The following is a 21,147-nucleotide window of genomic DNA, read 5'->3' as shown; positions in this document are numbered from 1 at the left end:
GTACCAAGCACTACATTGATATTTCTCAGAATTTTCCCTTTTCTGCAAGGAATGTCAACCTTGGAATTGGTATACGTAAGTTTGGGGGAATGAGATGATTACCCCCCTTCCCCACAAAAAAAGAAGTTTAAAGGAGGAAAGCAATATTCAAAATGTAATTGTCTCCTATATTTTTGTGGATTTTTTTTTTAAATATTTCAATATGGAGCCAGTGTCAGTGCAGCGATCAGTACAGGAAGTACACTAGCGACGACTGACTGATGCTATTGATGCACAGATGGATAAGTGTCATGTATGATGATTTACCGCTGACATCATTTTTTTCCTTGAAGATCTGCATTTATGATCAGTGCTCTCACACCACTGTGCATTAGCCATCTTCATAAATAGCTGTTATGATACCTCTCACAATGTTGTGTGTAGTTCTGGAGACTTGATTATGGCAAGGATAATAAATGTGTTAAAGATAAATTAAAAAGAAAGCAATAAAATGGTGCATAGCCCACACCTCAGAAATATAGAGACAGATCAGAAGAAATTAATATGTATGTTCTTGAAGAAGTAAGATAGTTGGAATATAAAAGGAATATTTAAGTATTTTATTTATTCATTTTGTTAATCCCTCTAGGTGAATGGCCTCTTATTAGGGGAAACCCGAGGTGGTATTTATATAAACTTGGGGATATTTGGCCAGTACACTGAGGAACTTACCCCTACCCTTTCCAATAAGTGCAGTGGGATATTTTACACCCACCTGAGCTACTACCAACTCAGGTAGATGGAGCCTCAGGGTTAAGATCTCATCTGAAGATCGGCACACTCAGAAGTGCAGCACCCCCCCCCATATACTGCACCATAGTGTCAGAATAGGAAAAATTAATCCAATTACCTGGCGTAGGACTAGAACCCACAGTCCTCTGCAGCCGCTACCTGTTGAAATACTGAGACTGCAGTATTTCAAATTACTAGTTTCCAAGTGATTACAATTTAAAAAAAAAAGATACCTATGCAAACAAGATGACATGGTTTGAAGATGCAAGCTAGACAGCTTGGGAAGATGGAGGGAAGTATTATTTCACAGAAGAGTTGAGAAGTGAATATAACAGCCCTCCTAAAGAGTCAAATTCTGTGATAGAGTGCCAGAATTTCTGGGACAGATGTAAGAGTAAGGGAAGTACGCAGATTATTTATTTATTTATTTGTTGACATTTGTTAACCGGGTTAGTCCAGCTGGGCCAGGAGCCCATTTTCAGTGGAGACCCGAGGAGAAAAGCTCCAGTTACAGACAGTTTAAGTATAAATAACAGTTTAGTTTACAATTAAAAACAATCATTATTAGCAAACATTATAAGTACACATAAGTTCTGTACTGCAAAGAAAAACAAAAACAATTTTTTTTTTTTTTTTTTGTGTAGCTGCTGTATAACTGATGTGGTAAGATGTACAGCAAGTTCATGAAATGGGTGGAAGGGATATCTAGAGGTGTAATGAGATGTTAGTATGTGGGACAGTCAGTTCATTTTCTATGTATCATTTCCAAGTTGTTCTGATCCATGTTTTTGATTTACCCATTGTGGAGACTGCCGTTATTAAATCCTGTGACATGACATAGATGCCTCCTGATACATGCAGCTCCTGGATTTGCTGTATATGGAAAAAGATTTGCATCTGTTACAGTATTTACCTGGCATTGCCTGTTTGCACTAGATTGAATGCCATCAAAATGAAGACATATGGTTATGGCTTGACAAGACTTGCTATACCTACACTGGATTTGTCAGAGAGCAGAGCCAATAGCTGAGAAGGAATCTGGACAGGTTATCTGGATAGCTCTTTGGATGTAGATTGTACTCTGTATTAGATTTTGACAGCATAAACTTATGCAAACTTTGCAAAGCTTAGACTGAAACCTTGGTACATCATCTACAAATAAGACAGTGCTGTGACAGTGTCAGCCTACTAAACAAAAAACGTATGCAAATTGCACTTCTTCCTGGGCACAAGTTCCAAATGGTCAGATAAAGCTTACACCTTAATGCAAACCCTTTACTGCTACTTCAAATGTTAACATTCAACTAAAGATTAAGTTTGCTGACACCATTTTTGTCAGCTCAGTAAGCTTCAAAACTAGGCCTGTTTTCAGAAAAATGTAGTTTGGCATTGTTTATACTGAAAATATTTTAAAAGGTAGCAGCTCCACATAATAGTACAGCTTTTATGTCACCTAATGTTCCTTTGTACAGCCTTATCTTGTTCTGCTTTGGTAAGGGCACCTGTATTAGAAAATGTTTTTGCAACAATTTCTTCTCATCTTCCATTCATTTCCTACACTGATTTTAGTTCAGTTTCACATGTTATTGCTCAATTAGAATGTCATTATGGTTTGGAAAACAGAGTAAATGCAATTACGAAAAGGTTAAAGGAATAATTACACTCATAATGACATTCAAACCACACAGCCATATGAAATCGTTATACTAGCATAATACATATCTTTGGTTGAGAGATCTAAAGTCAGGAAGAATAAATTATGGTATACAATTGCTTCACTTGAATTTTACTTTGCTCAGATGCAGGTCTAAAGTGAATGGCATTGTCTATATTGCTGAAAAATATGAAAACTAAAATTTCTAAGAAATGATAGAGACGCAAGTAATACTGATCAGGAGGATCATATGTGATGTATTTATTGTTCTGGGTTTTATCCTGGCTGATGCTATTGAGAAGAAATCCGCACTTCCTATCAAATCAGTGCTCATTCCTGCAGTACTAATTCTTGTCATAAGCCAGCTCCATTGAAATAGAGGGACAAAGCCCTGACTATGACTCAAGTTACCCCACTTTAGTGGATCAGACACCTACTCAAGGTGGCAAGGGGAGGAAAGGACTGACATGACGTTCCCTCTCTTCGGTGGGGGGTGGAAGTGTGTGCCTAGGGTGCACATTTCTGTGGTTGAATCCCCAGTGGAAACTGGTACCATCATTCATGGAAGCAAGTGACACTATCACTGATGACTAATACACAAGAAACTCTGGCAATTTTACTAAACATGTGCAACGGTGTTAGGGCCTCACAGAGAAAACCTGAGGCCTCAGATTAATGATAGCACCAACCTCAGCAGATCATCTCCCACCTCCAGGAGGAACAAATCCATAGAGTTCTTATCTTTTGGGAGACTGAATAGGTTAAGAGGGGATTGATCAGTGGGTTACTGAGGCAGGACAAGTTCTAGAGACAGCCTCCAGATGGTGAGACAAAGCTTATGCCTTAATGTAAACACTTCAAAGTCCCTTACAATGTTCACTCACATTTATCGGGTCTATATCACGAAATCGAACCTCCAAAATGTCGAACACCATAAGTTTGAATTTGGAAGATCGAATTCAGATAACATCGACACTTCAAAACAGCTAATTTTTTCCCAGGGGAAAAATTTGCTGTTCCGAAAAACACACACATAACACAATCACACCAAACACCTTCAAAACCTATACTAAACCTAACATACACCACTATCTATGCACGATCCTTAACCCAGCCCTAACCCTAAAGTCTGTCAGTACCGCACACTTACCTGACCCGCACCCTAACCCTAAGGTCCATCACTACCGCACACTTACCTGACCCGCGCCCTAACCCTAAAGTCCGTCACTATCGCACACTTACCTGACCCGCGCCCTAACCCTAAAGTCCAACACTACCCGTTCATACACTTACCTTGACCCGGTCCGAAAATGCCGAAGCCGCAGAAATGGCCAACTGAATTCTTTCCCTGGGAAAGAATTCGGGTTTCCGCTACATAGACATTCTCAACTTTCGAACTACCAAGTTCAACCTTTCAGTATTCGGCATTCACAACATTCGATTTTGTGATATAAACCCCATTTATCTATAGTTTGTTTGCTGTCATCAGCTTTATACCTCAAAAGTAGGCCTTTTTTAAGGAAAATGCCTTAATGTAAACTCTTCAAAGTCCCTTACAATGTTCACTTATATTTATCTATAGTTTGTTTGCTGTCATCAGCTTTATACCTCAAAAGTAGGCCTTTTTTAAGAAAAAAAAAAGGAGTTTGCCCCAGGTTATACAGAAAATATTTTAAAATGTAATAGCTGTATATAAAAAGAAGATGTTTGTACCAGGTCTTCCTGGGATGCTCATTCCCATATGTCAGTTTTGAATTTATAGACTTCTTATGTACTCTCACTCAAACAAATGCTTTCACCCTACTATCGTGTGTGTGTGTGTGTGTGTGTGTGTGTGTGTGTGTGTGTGTGTTTGGGTTGGGGGGTGAATTCCGTGTATTTGTTTATAATACATATCTGGAAGTTGAACAGTACCACTTGGGTGTGCAGCCAGAATAGAAACTGTATCTGTCATGATTCTTTTCAGTAAAAATTAATTTGTGCATTTTCAGCTCTACACATAAATTTAGCCATTCTGTCAAAGTCAGCAGCTAGACACAGAGTAAACGAGAATGTGTCTGCCAATAAATACTCCCCCATATACACAAATGCACAGATGTTTCCATTTGCATAAATAGTACATGTCAAGAGATGCTTACACCTTTCCTGTTTGGTTTTAAATAATCACTCAAACAATTGTTTTCTTTATTTAGAAATAAAATGGAAATAGCAAATGACAGTTAGACTGCTGGAGGCAGCACAACCATTTACATAAAAAAATTCACCAAGGACTTTTGTTCACCAGTTTATTCTTATGTTAATGCTTCTCACCTACTGTAAGTGCTTACTTAAAGCATGCACAAAAAAGGCAACTGTACCTATGGCAGTCGCCCAGTTATTGTTTAAAGTAAAAGTGGAAATGAATAGACTTCGGTTTGTATTGAACACGTGCTAATTAAGAGATGAAAATAAAGTCAATGATTCGGAGGTTGCTGAGAAAAAATATATATAGGCATTTCACAAGAGAAATGCCTTGTTGTCAATAGAGTCTACCGTTGAAATATACTGAGCAGAGTTATATAATTATTGATATTTAGGTGAAGATGTTTGAATTTCTTAAAAATAGTGATTTTACTAGCTCGCTGCCAAAAAAGCTAGGAGTCCATCTGTACAGCAGCCTGTACCCAATAACAAATTCATACTGATAGAAGATAAGGTGGAATAAACTGAAAGCCTGATGTCCAGCTCTTCATTTTTTGGTGGGGGGAATAAGAAATATGGGATCTCCTTGGGAGCCTGCTGCCTAGTGGCAGGCCCAGACTGTCAGCCTTATGTGTAAGGTAATGGAGTATATCATTATAAAACTTATGAACAAGGACATTAGCAGTCTACAGTCTCTTGATCAAAATGAGTTTCTGTTGGTTAAAGGTAGATTCTGCCTTCTAACATTATGGGTTTGTCACTGATTTAGTGTTGAAGGCAGATTGGTGCACACTACCTACTTCAACCTGACCAAGGCCTTTAACACCTCCCCGCATTCTTTTGTTGCCAACAAGATAATCAAACTAAATATAAATGGTTATGTAATCCACTAGCAAACTGTCTCCCCTAACAGGGCCCAATCTGTTAGTGTAGAGAGAATCTTCGGGTCTATATCAGAACATCGAAGTATTAAAACTTTGAATGTTCTGATATCAAACACTATTCAGCGAACGCTAAGAATAGCGAAGCTGCAGAACAGCAAATTCTTTCCTCGGGAAAGAAATCGGTTGGCCATTTCTGTGGCTTCGCTATTCTTAGCACTGCGGTGGAAAGTTATGGGTTGGGTTCAGGTAAGTGTGCGATTGTTTATACATTAGGGTTAGGGGCGGGTTAAGTGAGTTAGGGTTAGGGCACGGATTAGGCGTGTGTGCGATAGTGACAGACTTTAGGGTTAGGGGTGGTTTAAGTGAGTTAGGGTTAGGGCGCGGGTTAGGTGAGTGTGCAATAGTGACGGACCTTAGGGTTAGGGTTTGGGTTAAGGTAAGTGGGTAGATAGTAGTGTATGTTTAGTTTAGTGTAGCTTTAGATGTAGGAATTTAAGTGTATGTGTGTGGTTGCTGTTTGTTTGATGTGCTTGTGTTGTGTGTATGTGTTTCGGAGCAGCAAATTATTTCCCATTGTTCGATATTTTCATGTTTAGATGTTTTGGGACCAATGAAATAGCATTCACCATATATCTACTATCATTAGGAAATATTTCTATCCAGCCAGACTAATTACCAGAGGTATATCTTCTAAGTCAAGAGAAGTTATTATCCTTCCCTATTGCTTCCAAATCAGACCATAACAGAATATAATGCCTCTTTTTAAAGATATGGCCAAATTCAAAAAACATCATCATTTCCTTACAAAGAAAATCAAGGTCAAATCTTCCATGTGCTATACAGACCGCCTTATGGCACTTTCTCTCTTTTCTGTTTCTTAGAGACATTTGTAGAGGGATCTTTGACTTGCCTACATAGTCTTGAAGGATCCAGTCTTAAGTGACCTCCTACACATTCATAGGTTCATAGGTATATCCTAGTCTAACAAACATTAGGTTTTTATAAAACTAAAGTGCAACCCAACCTAGTTGTGTCCCTATGTATCATGGGCATGTATTAGGAGGGGATATTTTAGTTAAGATGTTTCTAGAGGTTATATGGGGTGTATGTTAATTTTGGCATTACTGTCTGCTTATGTCTATCAGAGATATGAGGGCCAGAGCTGGGGTAAATTTCCAGTTTCCCATCCATTGGTCAAGGTTGTGCTTAAACAGGGTTAGGGATGGACTCTGCTTCACATGGATCAGAAGCCTGTTCCAGAGCATGGGGATTTTCTCTGAGACAAATATCTGTCTCACCAGCATGTCTTACTTATAAAACAAAAATTACTATAAACACCTGCTTGAAGGAATTAAACTTTCACCGCAACATAAACAGGATCTACTGGCAAAATAGATATTTCTCATAAAAAAGTCCTCTTCTATGGAATTATCTTCCCTTAAATGTTAATCAAAGTAGCTCTTTGGTCCTCTTCAAATGTAACCTGGATAAATGAAGGGGAAAACATAAATTCACTCCTGGTCTGGCCCCCGATCTCTCATTTAAAGCAGAAGACATTAGGTAATAGTTTCTTCTTATTAAAGGGTATTGATGAAATGAGATCCTTAGGCTACAAATGAAAAATTTGATCAACAGCTTAGTATGAACCTATGAGCCTAAGCAGTTGATGGGAAGTGACTACATCATGTCATGTGCACAACTTCATAGTGCTAATGCATTCTGTCCTAAGGAATAGGTGGACCAATCCTGTCCAGAAGAGGAGCTTAAGGTGCAGGCTGGAGCAAAGGCTGTGGCTTTTGTCAAGTTTTTGCCAATTCCAAATTTGGCAACCATACATATGTAAAAAACTGGACATGAAAAGTATGTCATTTAAAAACTCCAAAATTATAATTATTAGTATTATTATTATGTTTTTTTTCAGGAAGCAAAAGCCTGCAACCCCATATGTGGGCTATATCCCCAGCTTATTCCTACTTATTTATTCTAATACCAAGACTGTACAACACAAGATAAAAAAGAATAATTGGTCTACTGTCAAAATCAATTACTTAGCTAGACTAACAGTTATGGAGAGAGGCAGAGACACAGCAGAAACATTTACTTTCTGCATATAATACCTATTAATATGATTTACCGCCAGTTTAGTACAGAAAACTTTATGCTGTACATTATATTCTCAGGCATATTGTCAGTCTATCTAGAAGCAAAAAACTGTTCAAGCTGAGAAATAACCTCCGCAAATGCAATTTACAAATATCGAATATAAGCTAAAACCATTGTTTGTTTTTTTTTTTGTAGAGGGGTAAGGCTTCCCTGTACCTCCCGTACTAATTTTGTATTCTATTCATTTATGTATTTACTTGTTTATTTGTGTATTTATTGATATTTGATTACTGGAAGAGTCCAACTGGGTAGGTGCTCATTCTCAGTGGAGGCCCAGGGAGAAAAGCTCCAAAGTATTAAAAAACATTTTAAGAACAATAATTTTATGCTCTTCAAAAATAATACAAAAACATCTCTACTTTAATTAATTAGACCAAGTTAGCATAATGCAAAGACATTGGTTAAGAACAGATAGAATTTATGAGACAATGATTTAATACTTAGAGAAATTTTAGCCAGTTTATATTGAAATTAAAGGTAAGTTAGTAGAAAATAAAACAGGAATTGCAATATGAAGTGAGAGGAAAAAAAAGAGTTATGGCATATTTAGAAAGAGAAAATTGATTGAATTAAGGACTTGAGTGAAGAAGGAAGAGTAAGGAGGTTTAATATATGAACAGGTATTTGCCCATATTTAGGGCAATAGTTTATGCTAGGTTTGAGCAAGAACAGAGCAAGATTTTGGGTAGGAAGTCTTTTAGAATGGTTTTAAAGGAATGGAAGGAGGGCATTGTCCTGATGGATACATACAAGGAGTTCCAGGCCTTAGGAAAATGGTCCATCAGACTAGATAAGTTTGTGGTTATTGATCATAATGACTGATTGGGAATATAGTTGTGTAGAATTGTATTTAGTGCTGGACAAGAAGATGGATGCTGGATAATTGTATAGGTGGTAAGAACCATATGTTAGTTGAAGGGGTATTTCTAACCAGTATTTGCTTTTTAGTGCTATACTGTGCAGGTATTGCAAGAGGTATTTGCTGCAAATTTGGTCACTTTATTATAGTATTGTTCAAGTTTTGATTGTTGTGATGCCTGGAGGTCAGTAAGGATGGGAGGGGTAGTGAGAGGAGGAGGTAAGTAGTGACAAGAGTAGCATATCTAGTTTTTGGTGAGTTTTTAATGCAATTTTAAACTTGCAGGTCAAATTTAAGATTATCATCCATTGTCATTCCTAATAATTTGCTGTGAGAGGTGACTTCAATGGTTGTATTATTAAGAGAGAGAATTTTAATTTTTGTTTTTTCATGAGAGAGGGATTTGGTGGAAATTTTTTTGGGGGGGTTCAGCATGTGTTTTGAGTTACAAAACCATGTTTTAGTGACTGTTAAAGCTTCCTGGGTAATTATTTTGGAGGGAGATGTGCCAGTTTGTGAGTTGTGCATATGAGTATGGAGTCATCTGCATATTGTATAAGGGAGGACTGTTGTGTGGAGGGTGTTAGTGAGAATGTTAAATAGGAAGGAACCAAATATAGAGCCTTGTGGTACACCAGTCATGACTAGGAGGTATGGAATGTCATTTTACTGAGTGATACCTACTGGACAGGTAGTTATGAACCATAGAAGGGTGGACTGAGATATTCATAGTGAGGACATTTTAAGTGCAAGTTTGTGACAAACTGTGAGGACATATGAAGTACAAGTTTGTGACAAACTGTGTCAAATGCTTTAGACAAGTCTAGAAATAAGGAACAGACATGTTTGCCATTATTCTTGACTTATTGACAGTATCAGTAAAGGTTAGAAGTGCAGTGTTAGTACTATGGGAGGGATGGAAGCTGTAGTGTATGGGGGATAGTAATCCTTCCTGCAGGAGATAGTTTAGCAATTTTTTAATACATTTTTCAAGTATTTGGGAAGGGGGTATAAGATTGCTATAACTCTAAAGTTTGTAATGTCTGTTTAATTTCCTGTTTTGTGTAGAGGGATAATGTGTGATTTTCTGAAGAGAGAGGGGACATACGATTCCTAGATTTACTTATTTATAAGGATTGAGACAGGATAGGCAACACTAGGCACTCACTTGGAAGGTTATAAGTGGTAGTAGAACATGGTTTGAGTTTGTTTAAGAGTAATTTTATATAGGATGTGGGCACAGGTTTGAAGGTGAAAGTGGGAGTGATGATATGTGACTATTGAGTAGGGTTGGAATTTGGATGTTGGGGAGTAAATAGTTGGTTAGGGCTGCTATACTATCTATGAAATAAGAGTTGAATCATATTACAGTTTCGAGTGGTGAGTTATTGGAAGAGGAGTTTGGGTTGAATTTTTGGCTGGGATTTAAGATTTCTTAATTGGCTGACCAAACTTTTTTAGGGCTGTGTTTAGTATTGTTTTGAAAATCGTTGTAGTATAGTTTTTTTGTCTTTGTTTATTTGCTGTTAGTACTACTGTGGACATTCTAAAGGTTTTGAGATATTATGGTGTTTTTTATTATTGATGTCCTTTGTACTCTTATTCTCTAGCCTGCATTAGCTTTCTACTCTTTGTGGATAGCGAAATTGCATTATTTGTTTTTAGTCTCCTCCTTCTAGAACCTCGCAGCAAGAGGTTCTCCAGTTCGATCCTTGGCTGGGGTGCCTTCTGTGCGGAGTCTGCATGTCCTCCCTGTGGTCACGTGGGTTTCCTTCAGGTGATCCAGTTTCCTCCCACATCCCAAAGACATGCTGTAGGTGGATTGGACACTCTAAATTGGCCCTAGGTGTGAGTGTGTGCATGCCTTCTGTGGAAGGTTGGGTGCCGGGATGGCAACTCGACACCATAAAACTGCAATGCCAATCATGAGCGGACAGATGATCCGCCGCTGTAGCGACACCTAACCGGGAAAAGCTGAAAAAAGAAGTAGTCTCTTCCTTCTAGAAGGTGCAAGGGTATTTAAGATATTTAGGTAAGTTTTATTGAATTAATTTATAGCATCCTCTAAGGGGATAATTTTTAGCATATTCCAGTTAATAGATGACAGGATAGTAATGAATGTTTCTAAGTTAAACTTGGACAGGATGTGTGTTGTTTTATAAACATGTTGCTTAAGTGGATGTGTGAGATGTCTGGTTGTGTAGACTAGGAGATGGTAACTGAGAGAGTCTAACATTGTACCTGTGGTGGTGTATTTGCTAGTGATACTAGGATCAGTCTAATAAGGAATATGATGCCTTGAAATAATGTGTGGGGTTAGTAATTAATTGTGTGAAACCTTATAAGTTCATGCTGGATGAAGGGGAGTTAGAGGTTATGTCCAACGAACTGATATTGCCATCACCTAATAGTATTTTTTCTTGTGGAATCATTATGAATATCTAATGTAGGATGTCTTCCAGTGTAGTTGTATTGTTACCAGGAGAAATGTAGAGGACAGCAATACATATTTATTTGTATTTATTTTCAGGAAACTAATAAGAAGCTCTGCTAAATTAAATTTTGGTATTGGTTTTTTTGTATGGGGGAAATCTGGTAGTTGCTGGATAATATTCAAGTAAGGTCACCACCTTTCCCTCTCTATATAGTCATTATAGATGATATTATAGCCAGGAATTAATTTCAGAGTCCTTTATGCTGTGTGTAAACAATGTTTAAGTTTTAGTGGGAATATCAGATTTGTGTTGGGTAATCCAGGCATGTAGCTCATCAGCTTTACTTCTTATGCGTCTGATATTTATGGAGACAAAAGTTAGCTTGCCGGGCCTGGGGGTTGATCATTGTGGGTTAGAGTACTCTGAGGAAGAGAATTGTCTTGGTGTTGGTTATAATAGGCGGGGCCATGATTCGGGTGAATGTCTCCTCCTAAGAGGATTTTAGTATATTGAGGTATTATTGATTCTTGTGTTTTGGAGAATATTTTCCAAACCAAAACAACCAAAAAGTCAGTCTGAGCTCTGAGTTGGATGACTGACGTTTTGGTCATTTTGGTTTGGTTTTAAGTTTCTTCCAAAACCAGGTGGTTTGGAGTTTTTATTTTGAGAATATTTTCCACTTCATTTTATTTTTATTTGAGATGAAATGGAGTTACTCAGTCTGTATTTTGGGTGAAGGTGAGGGGCATCATTAAATAGGTCTGTTGCAATGTGTGGAGAGTTTAGGGAGGACGTATGGATGGCTGGTTGGGACAGACTTTTAGAGGTGTTGAGCACTGTTAGTCATGGTAGGATGAGAGATGGCTCAGTAGGAGAGAAGAACAAAGGATAATTTGAGGAGTGGCATGATTAAATAGATGGATCTGCATTTTATTGATCCCAGCTAGTGAGAAAGTAGGAATAAAGAAGGAAGCAAGAAGTTGCAGAGCTGTAGGATATTTAGTGGTGGTGGAGTATGACAGCTAGTAGAAAGGGAGTATTTTCTATGAAGAAAAAGAGTTAGATTGCCCTGGTAACGTCTGTTATGTATCTGAAATGTGAGAAGTAGAGGGGTTTAAAAGGACAGAGTATGAGGATGTAGTTAAGATAGGAAGTAGTGGGCATTATTTGAAGAAAGAAGCTGATATGTCGAATAATATATAGGTACTGTTGGGGAGGTGTGTGACTATGAATGGATATAGTACAAAGCATTATTGGATGGAGAAAGGTCTTTGAGAATGTAGCTATATGTCAGATGAAAGTTAGGAAATAGTAAAATAGAAATGGCATGTTTTTTATTATAGCAGTTAGGTTGTTTGAGGTGGGCTGGGAATGGATGTCATAAGTGAAATGTGTATATGAGGAGTACAATGGTAGAATAAATAGGGATGGGTGGGAATTGCGGGTACAGGTGAGAAGTGAAGCAGGGAATAGCGAGGCTGAGAGTAACAGGTTCCCCACCCTTAGGTCAATTATTACAGAGACCAATGAGTTTATAGCCAGCACAAATCAATTAACAAAGGAGAACAGGTTTTCTTTTCATTTAATGAATGTAGAAATCAAGAAGCTAGGGAGACTAGGTAACTGGTATATTCAGTGTAATCTGCTGGTCAAGAGAAGGGACAATGGCCAACTTAGTAACTGGTCTTAAGAGTGCAAGGACTACTCCTTTGGGAGGGGGAAATCACAGCCACTTTCCAGCACAGGGCAGGCACGTTTTTGACTAGTTTAGGTTAATACACAGCAAGACTGTTCACGTTAAACTTGCTTACATTGTACAGTGATAAACTTCACAGTGAAATCTTTCATGAGTTGGGCCTTGTGGCAGAGCTCCTGCAATATCAAGGTCAGGATTGACGGTAGTGACCACATGCTTTGAAAAGAAAGAAAACAGAAAACAATACTAAACTGTAATATTATATTAAGATAACAAAGTTAATACTTATTCCCAGAGATGTAGGAAGGACAGCAGTAAGTCTCAGAATATTACAATATGGAATACTGTAAGAATATAGGGAGGTGGTAAGAAAACTTATGAATAAAAGGTCCAAATAGGTTTAGCAGAAGGTATACTGGTAGAGAATCACAGCAAAACATATATATATATATATATATATATATATATATATATATATATATATATACATATATACAGCTGTACAAAGCAAATTGTCATAATAGCACCACATTGATAACCAAAATGTAAAGTCATCCCTTAGTAAACATTCATTGGATTAACCAGTACATCAAAAGAGTGTTATATATACCTAAACACCAGCAATTGGCATTACATACATACTTGCTAAAGGCCACAGGCTCAACATGCATAAAGCTTGTCTGACTTGAATGAAATCCATACAAATATGACACACTACCAAGCTGTTTTCATTGTTCTACATAGTCTTAGAACAAATATAAATGTAAGGAAACATGACACATACCTGCACTGTGAAGGATGACAGTGACCGGACAGAACTGGAGACCAAAGCTAGGGGGGATTTATCAACACATTCTACTACAGTGACCCTACTGAGATCGCACAGCACTGGGAAAAGGGCATATTCCCCAAGTTCAAAAGTGTGTCAGTCTCGTACTTCTGTCGCCCATCTGTTTAGGCAACTAAATTGTGTCAACAAAACAGATGTCAGCATTAAAGACATTCAACCATATTACCAGCTGCCATGGTATGTATCTTATATGTAATATATACATATGTATATTTTATATATATATATATATATATATATATATATATATATATATATATATATAGATCTAGGACCTTTGATCGACAAAAGTCCGAATCCATCATCACCGAACACACTTTAGTGAAAGCGCTTTTCACCGAAAAAGTGCTTTCGCTAAAGTGTGTTAAAATAAAAAAATAAAAAACAGTAAATTAACATTTATGCAGGGGGGCAAGCCCCCCTTCACCCACCATGTGGGGGCCCACACACCCCTACTTTATTATTCTCAATCCGAGATCGCACTACAGTGGGGAAAGGGAAAAATTTCCTTAACCGCACCGTAGTAAGATCTCCGCAACAGTCACTCCCCCACAACTCCCTCTACCTCCAGACATACTTCCATGAAAGTGCTTCTTCAGTGAAAAGCACTTTCACATAAGTATGCCCGGCCGTTTCAGATTTGGTGAAACGGCCATTCGCGCATTAGTCCTAGACCCATATATATATATATATATATGTGTATATATATATATATATATAGATATATATATATATATATATATATATATATATGTGTGTGTGTGTGTGTGCGCGCGCGCGCGTGTGTGCGTGTGTGTGTGTATATATATATATATACATATATATATGTGACGTTCACTAATACTAATTTAGTCTAAATTCAAAGCATCTAAAAATTTAATCTAAGACTTATTTAGTATAAAAGACATTTACTCTAATTGCATTAATAGAAAAGTGTAGTAAGCTATACATAATTCATGCTGGTGTAGTATAAAGTGTTAGGACATTAAGACCTACAACATAAATTAACCTAGTGCACCATTTGTACCGTACTAATGCCCACTCACAAACATAGCTCTGAACCTCTTAGCATAAAAAAAAAATCTGGACAAAGCCAAAAATAATGGGTGGACAAAGCCTCAAAAATAGGGACACATTTTATATATTGCTCTTATAAATTTAGAAAGTTGCTATAATAAAAGATTTTGTGTTACCATGAATTTCCTGAAGATATGAAGTCTGAAACTCAAATGCCTGTCATTATTTAGAAAACTGCAAATTTTATGAGGAACTGCCCAAAAATATGAGGCAAAATCTGGACATTCTGCGAAAATCTGGACAGTTAAGAGGTATGCTCACAAGTTTGTGTTGGTGCATCAACAGCAATTCACACTGAGTGGTGTTTTCTCATTTCCCTGTAGTTGTCCAACTGTGGAGTTAGTATATTTAAATAAGGGAGACATGGGGTACAGGAGGACTCGCCCCCTATAAATAAAAAGCTTTGGAGGAGTATTTGCTGAATATGAAGTTTTAGATGAGATCTGATTCAGTTAAATATGTTTTAGATTTATTGTGTTTTAGATGGAATGTTAGATGTTTTGTGATTAGTTGAAGAGTTTCTTAGATGCAATGTAATAAACCCATATATATATATATATATATATATATATATATATATGTATATGTTTGTGTAAGTGTATGTATGTTCAGATTCATTCAGTACTGTATACTGATGTACCGGATATGTTTAAAATCTGAAAACTATGCAGTCACATCTTTTTATTGTCTTTCATAAAACTGAAGTTACAACTTTTTATTTACAATAGTCTTTCTTTTCTGATTTCCATCATTTGGATCCTTGTTTATGTTGCTTGCCAGGTAAGACAAGCAGTACATTAATGTGTTTTTGTTTGATGGGTTGTCGTCTTTGTTTTTATAGCAGATGTCCTTGATTGTAAACAGGCCTTCTGTACACCTTGTTGAGCATAAAATGAGTGAAGTGATGGCTGGCTAAATAAATTCAGCAAAGCTGAACTCGCTATGTTCTGTAGAAAATCATTGGTGGTACAGATTCTGACTGTGCACTTGTAGTGATGACTTTTCTGGGGGGGGGGGTGCCTTCCTTTTTCAAGTTTGTGTGACCATAGAAATAAGTTTAGGGGGGTGTAGGGGTTTGGCCCCACATGATGATACAATGATTTTTACCCCCCTCCCCACAAAAAATGCTTTTTCTTTGTTTTTTGCCCAGATGGGTTTACAACTGGTTGTCTTCATCCAGATGTTGCTTAAGCAGTTTCCTTAGACCATTGGTGTTATATGAAGAATAGATCATTTTAAAACAAGTGATCATTATTACCATAGAATTATACACAAAATACATTGTAAGTGTATCACAGAATAACAATATGTATAAGCACAAACATATTTTTGCAGCAATTAGTGAGAATACTTATCTGATGGGGAAGTTGTATGAGCAGTTTCCTTAGGCTATTAGTGTTGTTTGAAGAATAGATAATTTTGGTATGAAAAGCAAGAACTGTAAGGGGGGGGGTTAGAAAAGTGCACTGAATGTATAGCGAGCATGTTATTAGCTAAGGAGTAGAGATTAAAGGCAAGGTTTTCTATAGCAAGTAGCAACACCGGAATGAGATTTAGGAACCTGAGTTTTAACCTAATATTGTAAGCTAAGGTCATTCGTTATTGTATGAGCAGAACTAAGTGGTTATTTATTATCTTTTTAGTTTTAATAAGAATGCTTTGTATTTTGCTCTTGTATGTCAGATATTATCTATATACTATTCTATTCAGTGATGCTGTATTATGTGAAGTCAGATGTCTGATACAGTGCACCTCCTTAAACTTAATCACGTGATATTCTTCCTGATTAATAAACTATTCTGCATACCATTCTCAAAGCTGACAACATTCACATTAATCTCTGCTCCTTTTTTTTCTTTTTTGATAGTCAATGTTTTTCAGTAACATCCTTTTTGAATATATACATTTTGGTAGCATCATCAGTATCACAGAGTCATAGACCCCTTTAGACAGCATTTGTAAATGTATTTCTTCATCCTGTACTTGCTGACAAACTTCCTTGTACTTATTTCTTACAACATTAAGCATTCATACTTGACAATTCATTGAAATAAACGTTACTGTTTTACATTTCTGTCTTCTTGCACACTACAGATATGTCTGTTAAATTAATCTGAATTTAGTAGTTATGTCAGTTTTCTTGTATGCCTGGCTTCCACTCAGGCAGTTCTATTTTTTTTTTTTTCATTTTTTGTGCCTCCACATCCACCATTGTATTGACTGTTTTCCTCTTTATATCTCTGATTCATTCTTCTGCTAGATTATTTCTGACATTGCAAGTCTTGTACTGAACAGCTTTTGACTACATCAGATTATGAAAATTATTTTTTACTCTGGTGCAATGAGAAAAGGGAATTGTGTACATTCATCTTTATTAACCTTAATAAAATACATTTTTTTTTTGTTTTAAATATCACAGATACTGTTCAGCTATCGGTAAACTGATCAATACACCTAAAAATTCTGGAACGTTGTATTCCTACTGGAATATATGTCTTCAAGCTGGAATGTTTTTCTGTAGCGTTAATATGCTGTCCATTGCATTATCACTATTATTTAGTTATTTATTTGTTTTGTTTGTTTTTTTTTGCAGTTGTGATTGCAGAATTCCACCATAAGGTGCACTGGAATGATTATAGGTGCACTTTAAAAATCCTTTTGAGAATTGGGGCCAGATTCTTACTGTTAAATCCTCCAGAATAGATTTCTTTGTGTTTACTGTACAAAAAAGTAATCTTGTATTGAAATAATATATTTTTAATGTTTAGATATGAAACAGATGAAGTTAACTTGACACGTCAGAGGAACAGTGTTTTAAATCCTTCAGGCTAACCATTTGCATTTCATTATCCAGCAAACTGCAAACTCTAAACCACACACGTCTTCACATATGGTAAAATCATGTTAAATTAGTCAAGGTTAAGAATAAATATCATTTCATTTAACAGTGAATCATTAGTTTCGTTAAGAGGCTGTTCTTGAGTTCAGCAGTGTTATTCTTTGCCATAAAATCAAACATGCTTTTCCACAGTTCGATTCACCATGGCTCACATGCATGCCAACATCACTAATAAATCCCATTTAGAGAATGTCTGAACTTACACTAGATAATGTGCTCGCTCAAGCACATTTTACGAATATTTATGTACTGATAGAGTGTGATATGTATTAGTTCATCACAGGGCGACATTTTAATAACTCTCTGCCTAGTAAGAATAAATGTTTTAATTATCATGTTTTACTGTTTGTATCCATAGATGGATATGGTAGTCGGGAGCGTTTGTCTCCAGAAATCTATGAAGAATCAGAGACTGATCTGGGTACTGAGGATTCACAAATCAGATTATTTGTTGCCATGTTTGACTACGATCCCAGGACTATGTCACCTAACCCAGATGCCGCTGAAGAAGAATTGCCTTTCAAAGAAGGGCAAGTCATAAAGGTACGAATTTAAAATCAGATACAACACGACAGAGCGCTCAACAAAGCTGAGTTGTTAAGTACATCATTTACAAATGTTAGAAGTTGACGTGTAATTCATTGGCAGTAATGAATCCTAAAATTTTGTTTCATATTCACTCAATTCTAGGAGTTTTGATAAGTGCCACTGAAGAACCACTATGGTTTGCTTTGAGATGATGTACTTTGTGAGTTACAGAGCTCTTCCAGTCTTGGAAATAAAACTATATGTATATATCTCAAGCTGTCTGGAAGCATTTCTCTCCTGTTTATTTGATGTGTAATAATAATAATTATTATTATGATGATTATTATTATTATAAGCAATTTAGTTAGCCAGCCATTTGGAAAGGGTAACCTTAGATTCTTTTTGTTTTTATCGGCAGAAGAGAAAATGAAAGCTGTTCATGTTTCCTGAATTTATTAGTGCAATGTATCTACATTGAAGTTGTTTAGGTACATATAAGCAGTGTAACTGATATTAATCTTTGATGGAATAATTTGGAAAAAGTACCAGTAAATGGATGGACTGATTCAAAATGGTCTGTGTAGCCACTTTCGTCATAAAGGAAAGATTAGTTCTAGGTGTAATTTTGTCTTGATGAAATAACAAATAAGGGTTTTTAGAAGATAGATCATGAAGTTCTAAAACTTTTCTTATAGAAGTGCTAACTTTTCAAGTCAATAGTTTAATTTTGGTGGAGTTTGCTGGCTCAAATGGAGGTTTAATCAATCTCTCCAGCAAAAAAAAATCCAGGTCCCAAACTGGGTCAAGATAAATCAAGACAGGTCTGGATTGAAAAACCCCTTTCAAAAATGCTTTACATGTCTTGTGAGATGCCAGATATGATGTAGGAAGACCTTGATGAAATGGCGAAACAACTGTTAAGTACACTTTTATTGAGGAATAACTAGATCCTTTTTTTGAATAAATCTGACAAAAAGGTAAACACATGCACATTAGAGGTTGAAAAAGGATTTACATTCTGTTTAGTAACCCAAAGAGTAAACTTCTTCCATTTAGCTTTGGAAATTCTCCTTGGGAAAGGTCTTTGAGATTCAATTATAAGAGTAACCACTTCAGGAGGGAGTGACTGGTCCCTGACCATCATTGGAAGTAGAGAAACCCTGTGGTCAGATGAAGGGAGTAAATGCCTGGGTGAGATAACCTGGACAGGCGAGTGAGCAGATATGTGTGCCATGGAAGAAGAAGGGGTCTTTGCTTGAGCTGAGGACACAGCAAGGGGATATATATCTGGTGAGGCTGGAATGGGGTTACGACAGTGAGCTTTGCTTTCAGTTGGAACCAGGTTATAAGCTGAAATGAAGAAAGTTTATACCTGAGACTGGGAGGGGGTCACTTGAAAGAGAATCCACCTCTTGGTGACTGTCCCTTCTGAGGAACAATGCTGAAGAAACTATGGCCTTTGGTGTTGGATAGTGAAGCAGTAAGATTACAAAAGGGTCTTTCCCACCTCCAAAATGTGCTATGAGCTGTCATCATATTGAGAATCTAGTCATGTTGGAGAAATATTTGTCTACTACCGTCACTTTGGATGTTCCCGATATGTGTGTTGCTATAAGAAAGAAATGTAATGTTATGGCTCATTTCCAAACCCTCAAGGCTTCTATGCATAAGGGGTAAGATTGTGTTCTACCTTGCTTGTTTATACACCTTACCACCACGCTGAATGAATGGATATTGTACACTAGAAAAGCAAGACCTGAAATGCCTGCCATGCTAGGTGGACCACTCTTATCTCCAGTAAATTGAAATTGTTTTGGCCTCTTGTGTTACCAAAATTCCTTGCCCCATCCTGTATACATAATGCACCCCACCCCAGAATGAATATGTCTGTTGTATCCCTAAAATTTAGAGTATGTCAAACAAAGGGTGTCCCTACAGACAGATGCTGTGGGTCTGTCCACCACCACATGCTCTTGACATAGGTCTTTAAAAGCCTGACCGTGTGTAATGGGTTGAGTTGCTTGATCTCACTGAGTCATAAATATGTATTGTACAATCCTTATGTTCAGTCTAACATATGGAACCATAGATTCAGTCATCAGACCCAACAGCTTGAGTACTGTAGCCAGAGTAGGGTTGTGGGATTTCTGAGAAACATGTAACTTTATTCACAATGGCAGAAATCCTATCTGGTGGTAATTGTGTCCTCTGGTTAACTGCATCCGAATGACAGCAAATGAATATCATGGATTATGATGGATCCAGATGAGACTTTGCCACATTGACCACAATCCTTAAAAACAGACACAGCCAAAGCAAGAACTGTCTTGCATCGAGATGATTTTCATGTAGAGGGTGCCACCATTAGCCAGTTGTCTAGATAAAGGAAAATCCTTGTTCTTGTTCTGAGTAGTCTCCTATGGGCAGTGATGGGAGCCATGCATTTGGTAAACACGGGGAGCTGTGGTGAGTCCGAATGATAGGGCTCAAAGCTGGTAATGATTGTCTATCACCTGGAAACACAGGAACTTCCTTGATGCCTTAACTATTTTGATGTGTAGATATACATCTTGGAGATCTAAACAACACATCCAGTCTCCTGTCTGTAAACACAGCAGTATGTAGTCACTGTAAACACCCAGAATGACTCCTTCTTCATATATTATTCCATTAACTTAGGTCAAAGATGAGTGTGCTGTCTCACATATTTTTGTGCACTGAGAAATATCTGGAATAGAATCCAGACCCTTTCTTGTCTGGTAGGACTTTTTGGATGGTTCTTTTCAGGAGGAGGATACTCTTGTAACTTCCCTCCTCTGTTAGGGTAGAACTGTTAGTGGATGAAAGGGCACAGTTTTGCTCATTGCCAAAAATGGAACAGAGTACCTCTGGATATAATTTCCTGTATCCACCTGTCCAACATGATGGCCAACCACTTGAGTAGATACATGGAAAGGCATCCCCTATACTGTCTCCAGAGTGAGGCAGCAGAGCATCCTTTCAGAGATCATACTGACAGGATCCTCAAAGGGACCCCCTGAACCCCTGCTGATGTAGGCCACCTCTACCTTTATGGCAGCAGCTAGATGGATAAAAAACTATAGTACAGGAACCCCTGTAATACTAATGTCTGTTCTGGAGCTGCAGAGA

At 37.2% G+C, this 21,147-nt stretch overlaps 1 protein-coding gene across 12 annotated transcripts in view; it reads left to right on the top strand.

Annotated features, from left to right (window-relative positions):
• The window catches only part of LOC122799590 (RIMS-binding protein 2-like), a 2,967,700-nt gene that overhangs the window by 2,614,806 nt on the left and 331,747 nt on the right, over positions 1-21,147 (top strand). For all 12 annotated transcript variants that reach the window (XM_044068753.1, XM_044068745.1, XM_044068749.1 and 9 more), the window contains one exon: positions 17,828-18,012. In XM_044068753.1, the coding sequence (XP_043924688.1) occupies positions 17,828-18,012 (185 nt within the window). The remainder of the gene's footprint in view (positions 1-17,827; positions 18,013-21,147) is intronic.

Source organism: Protopterus annectens, chromosome 4.part0 (assembly GCF_019279795.1).
Source record: "Protopterus annectens isolate FY-2018-M chromosome 4.part0, PAN1.0, whole genome shotgun sequence".
NCBI classification, from domain to species: domain Eukaryota; kingdom Metazoa; phylum Chordata; order Ceratodontiformes; family Protopteridae; genus Protopterus; species Protopterus annectens.
Note: the sequence above shows the minus strand (reverse complement) of the source record. Positions and strands in the feature narration are given on the sequence as shown.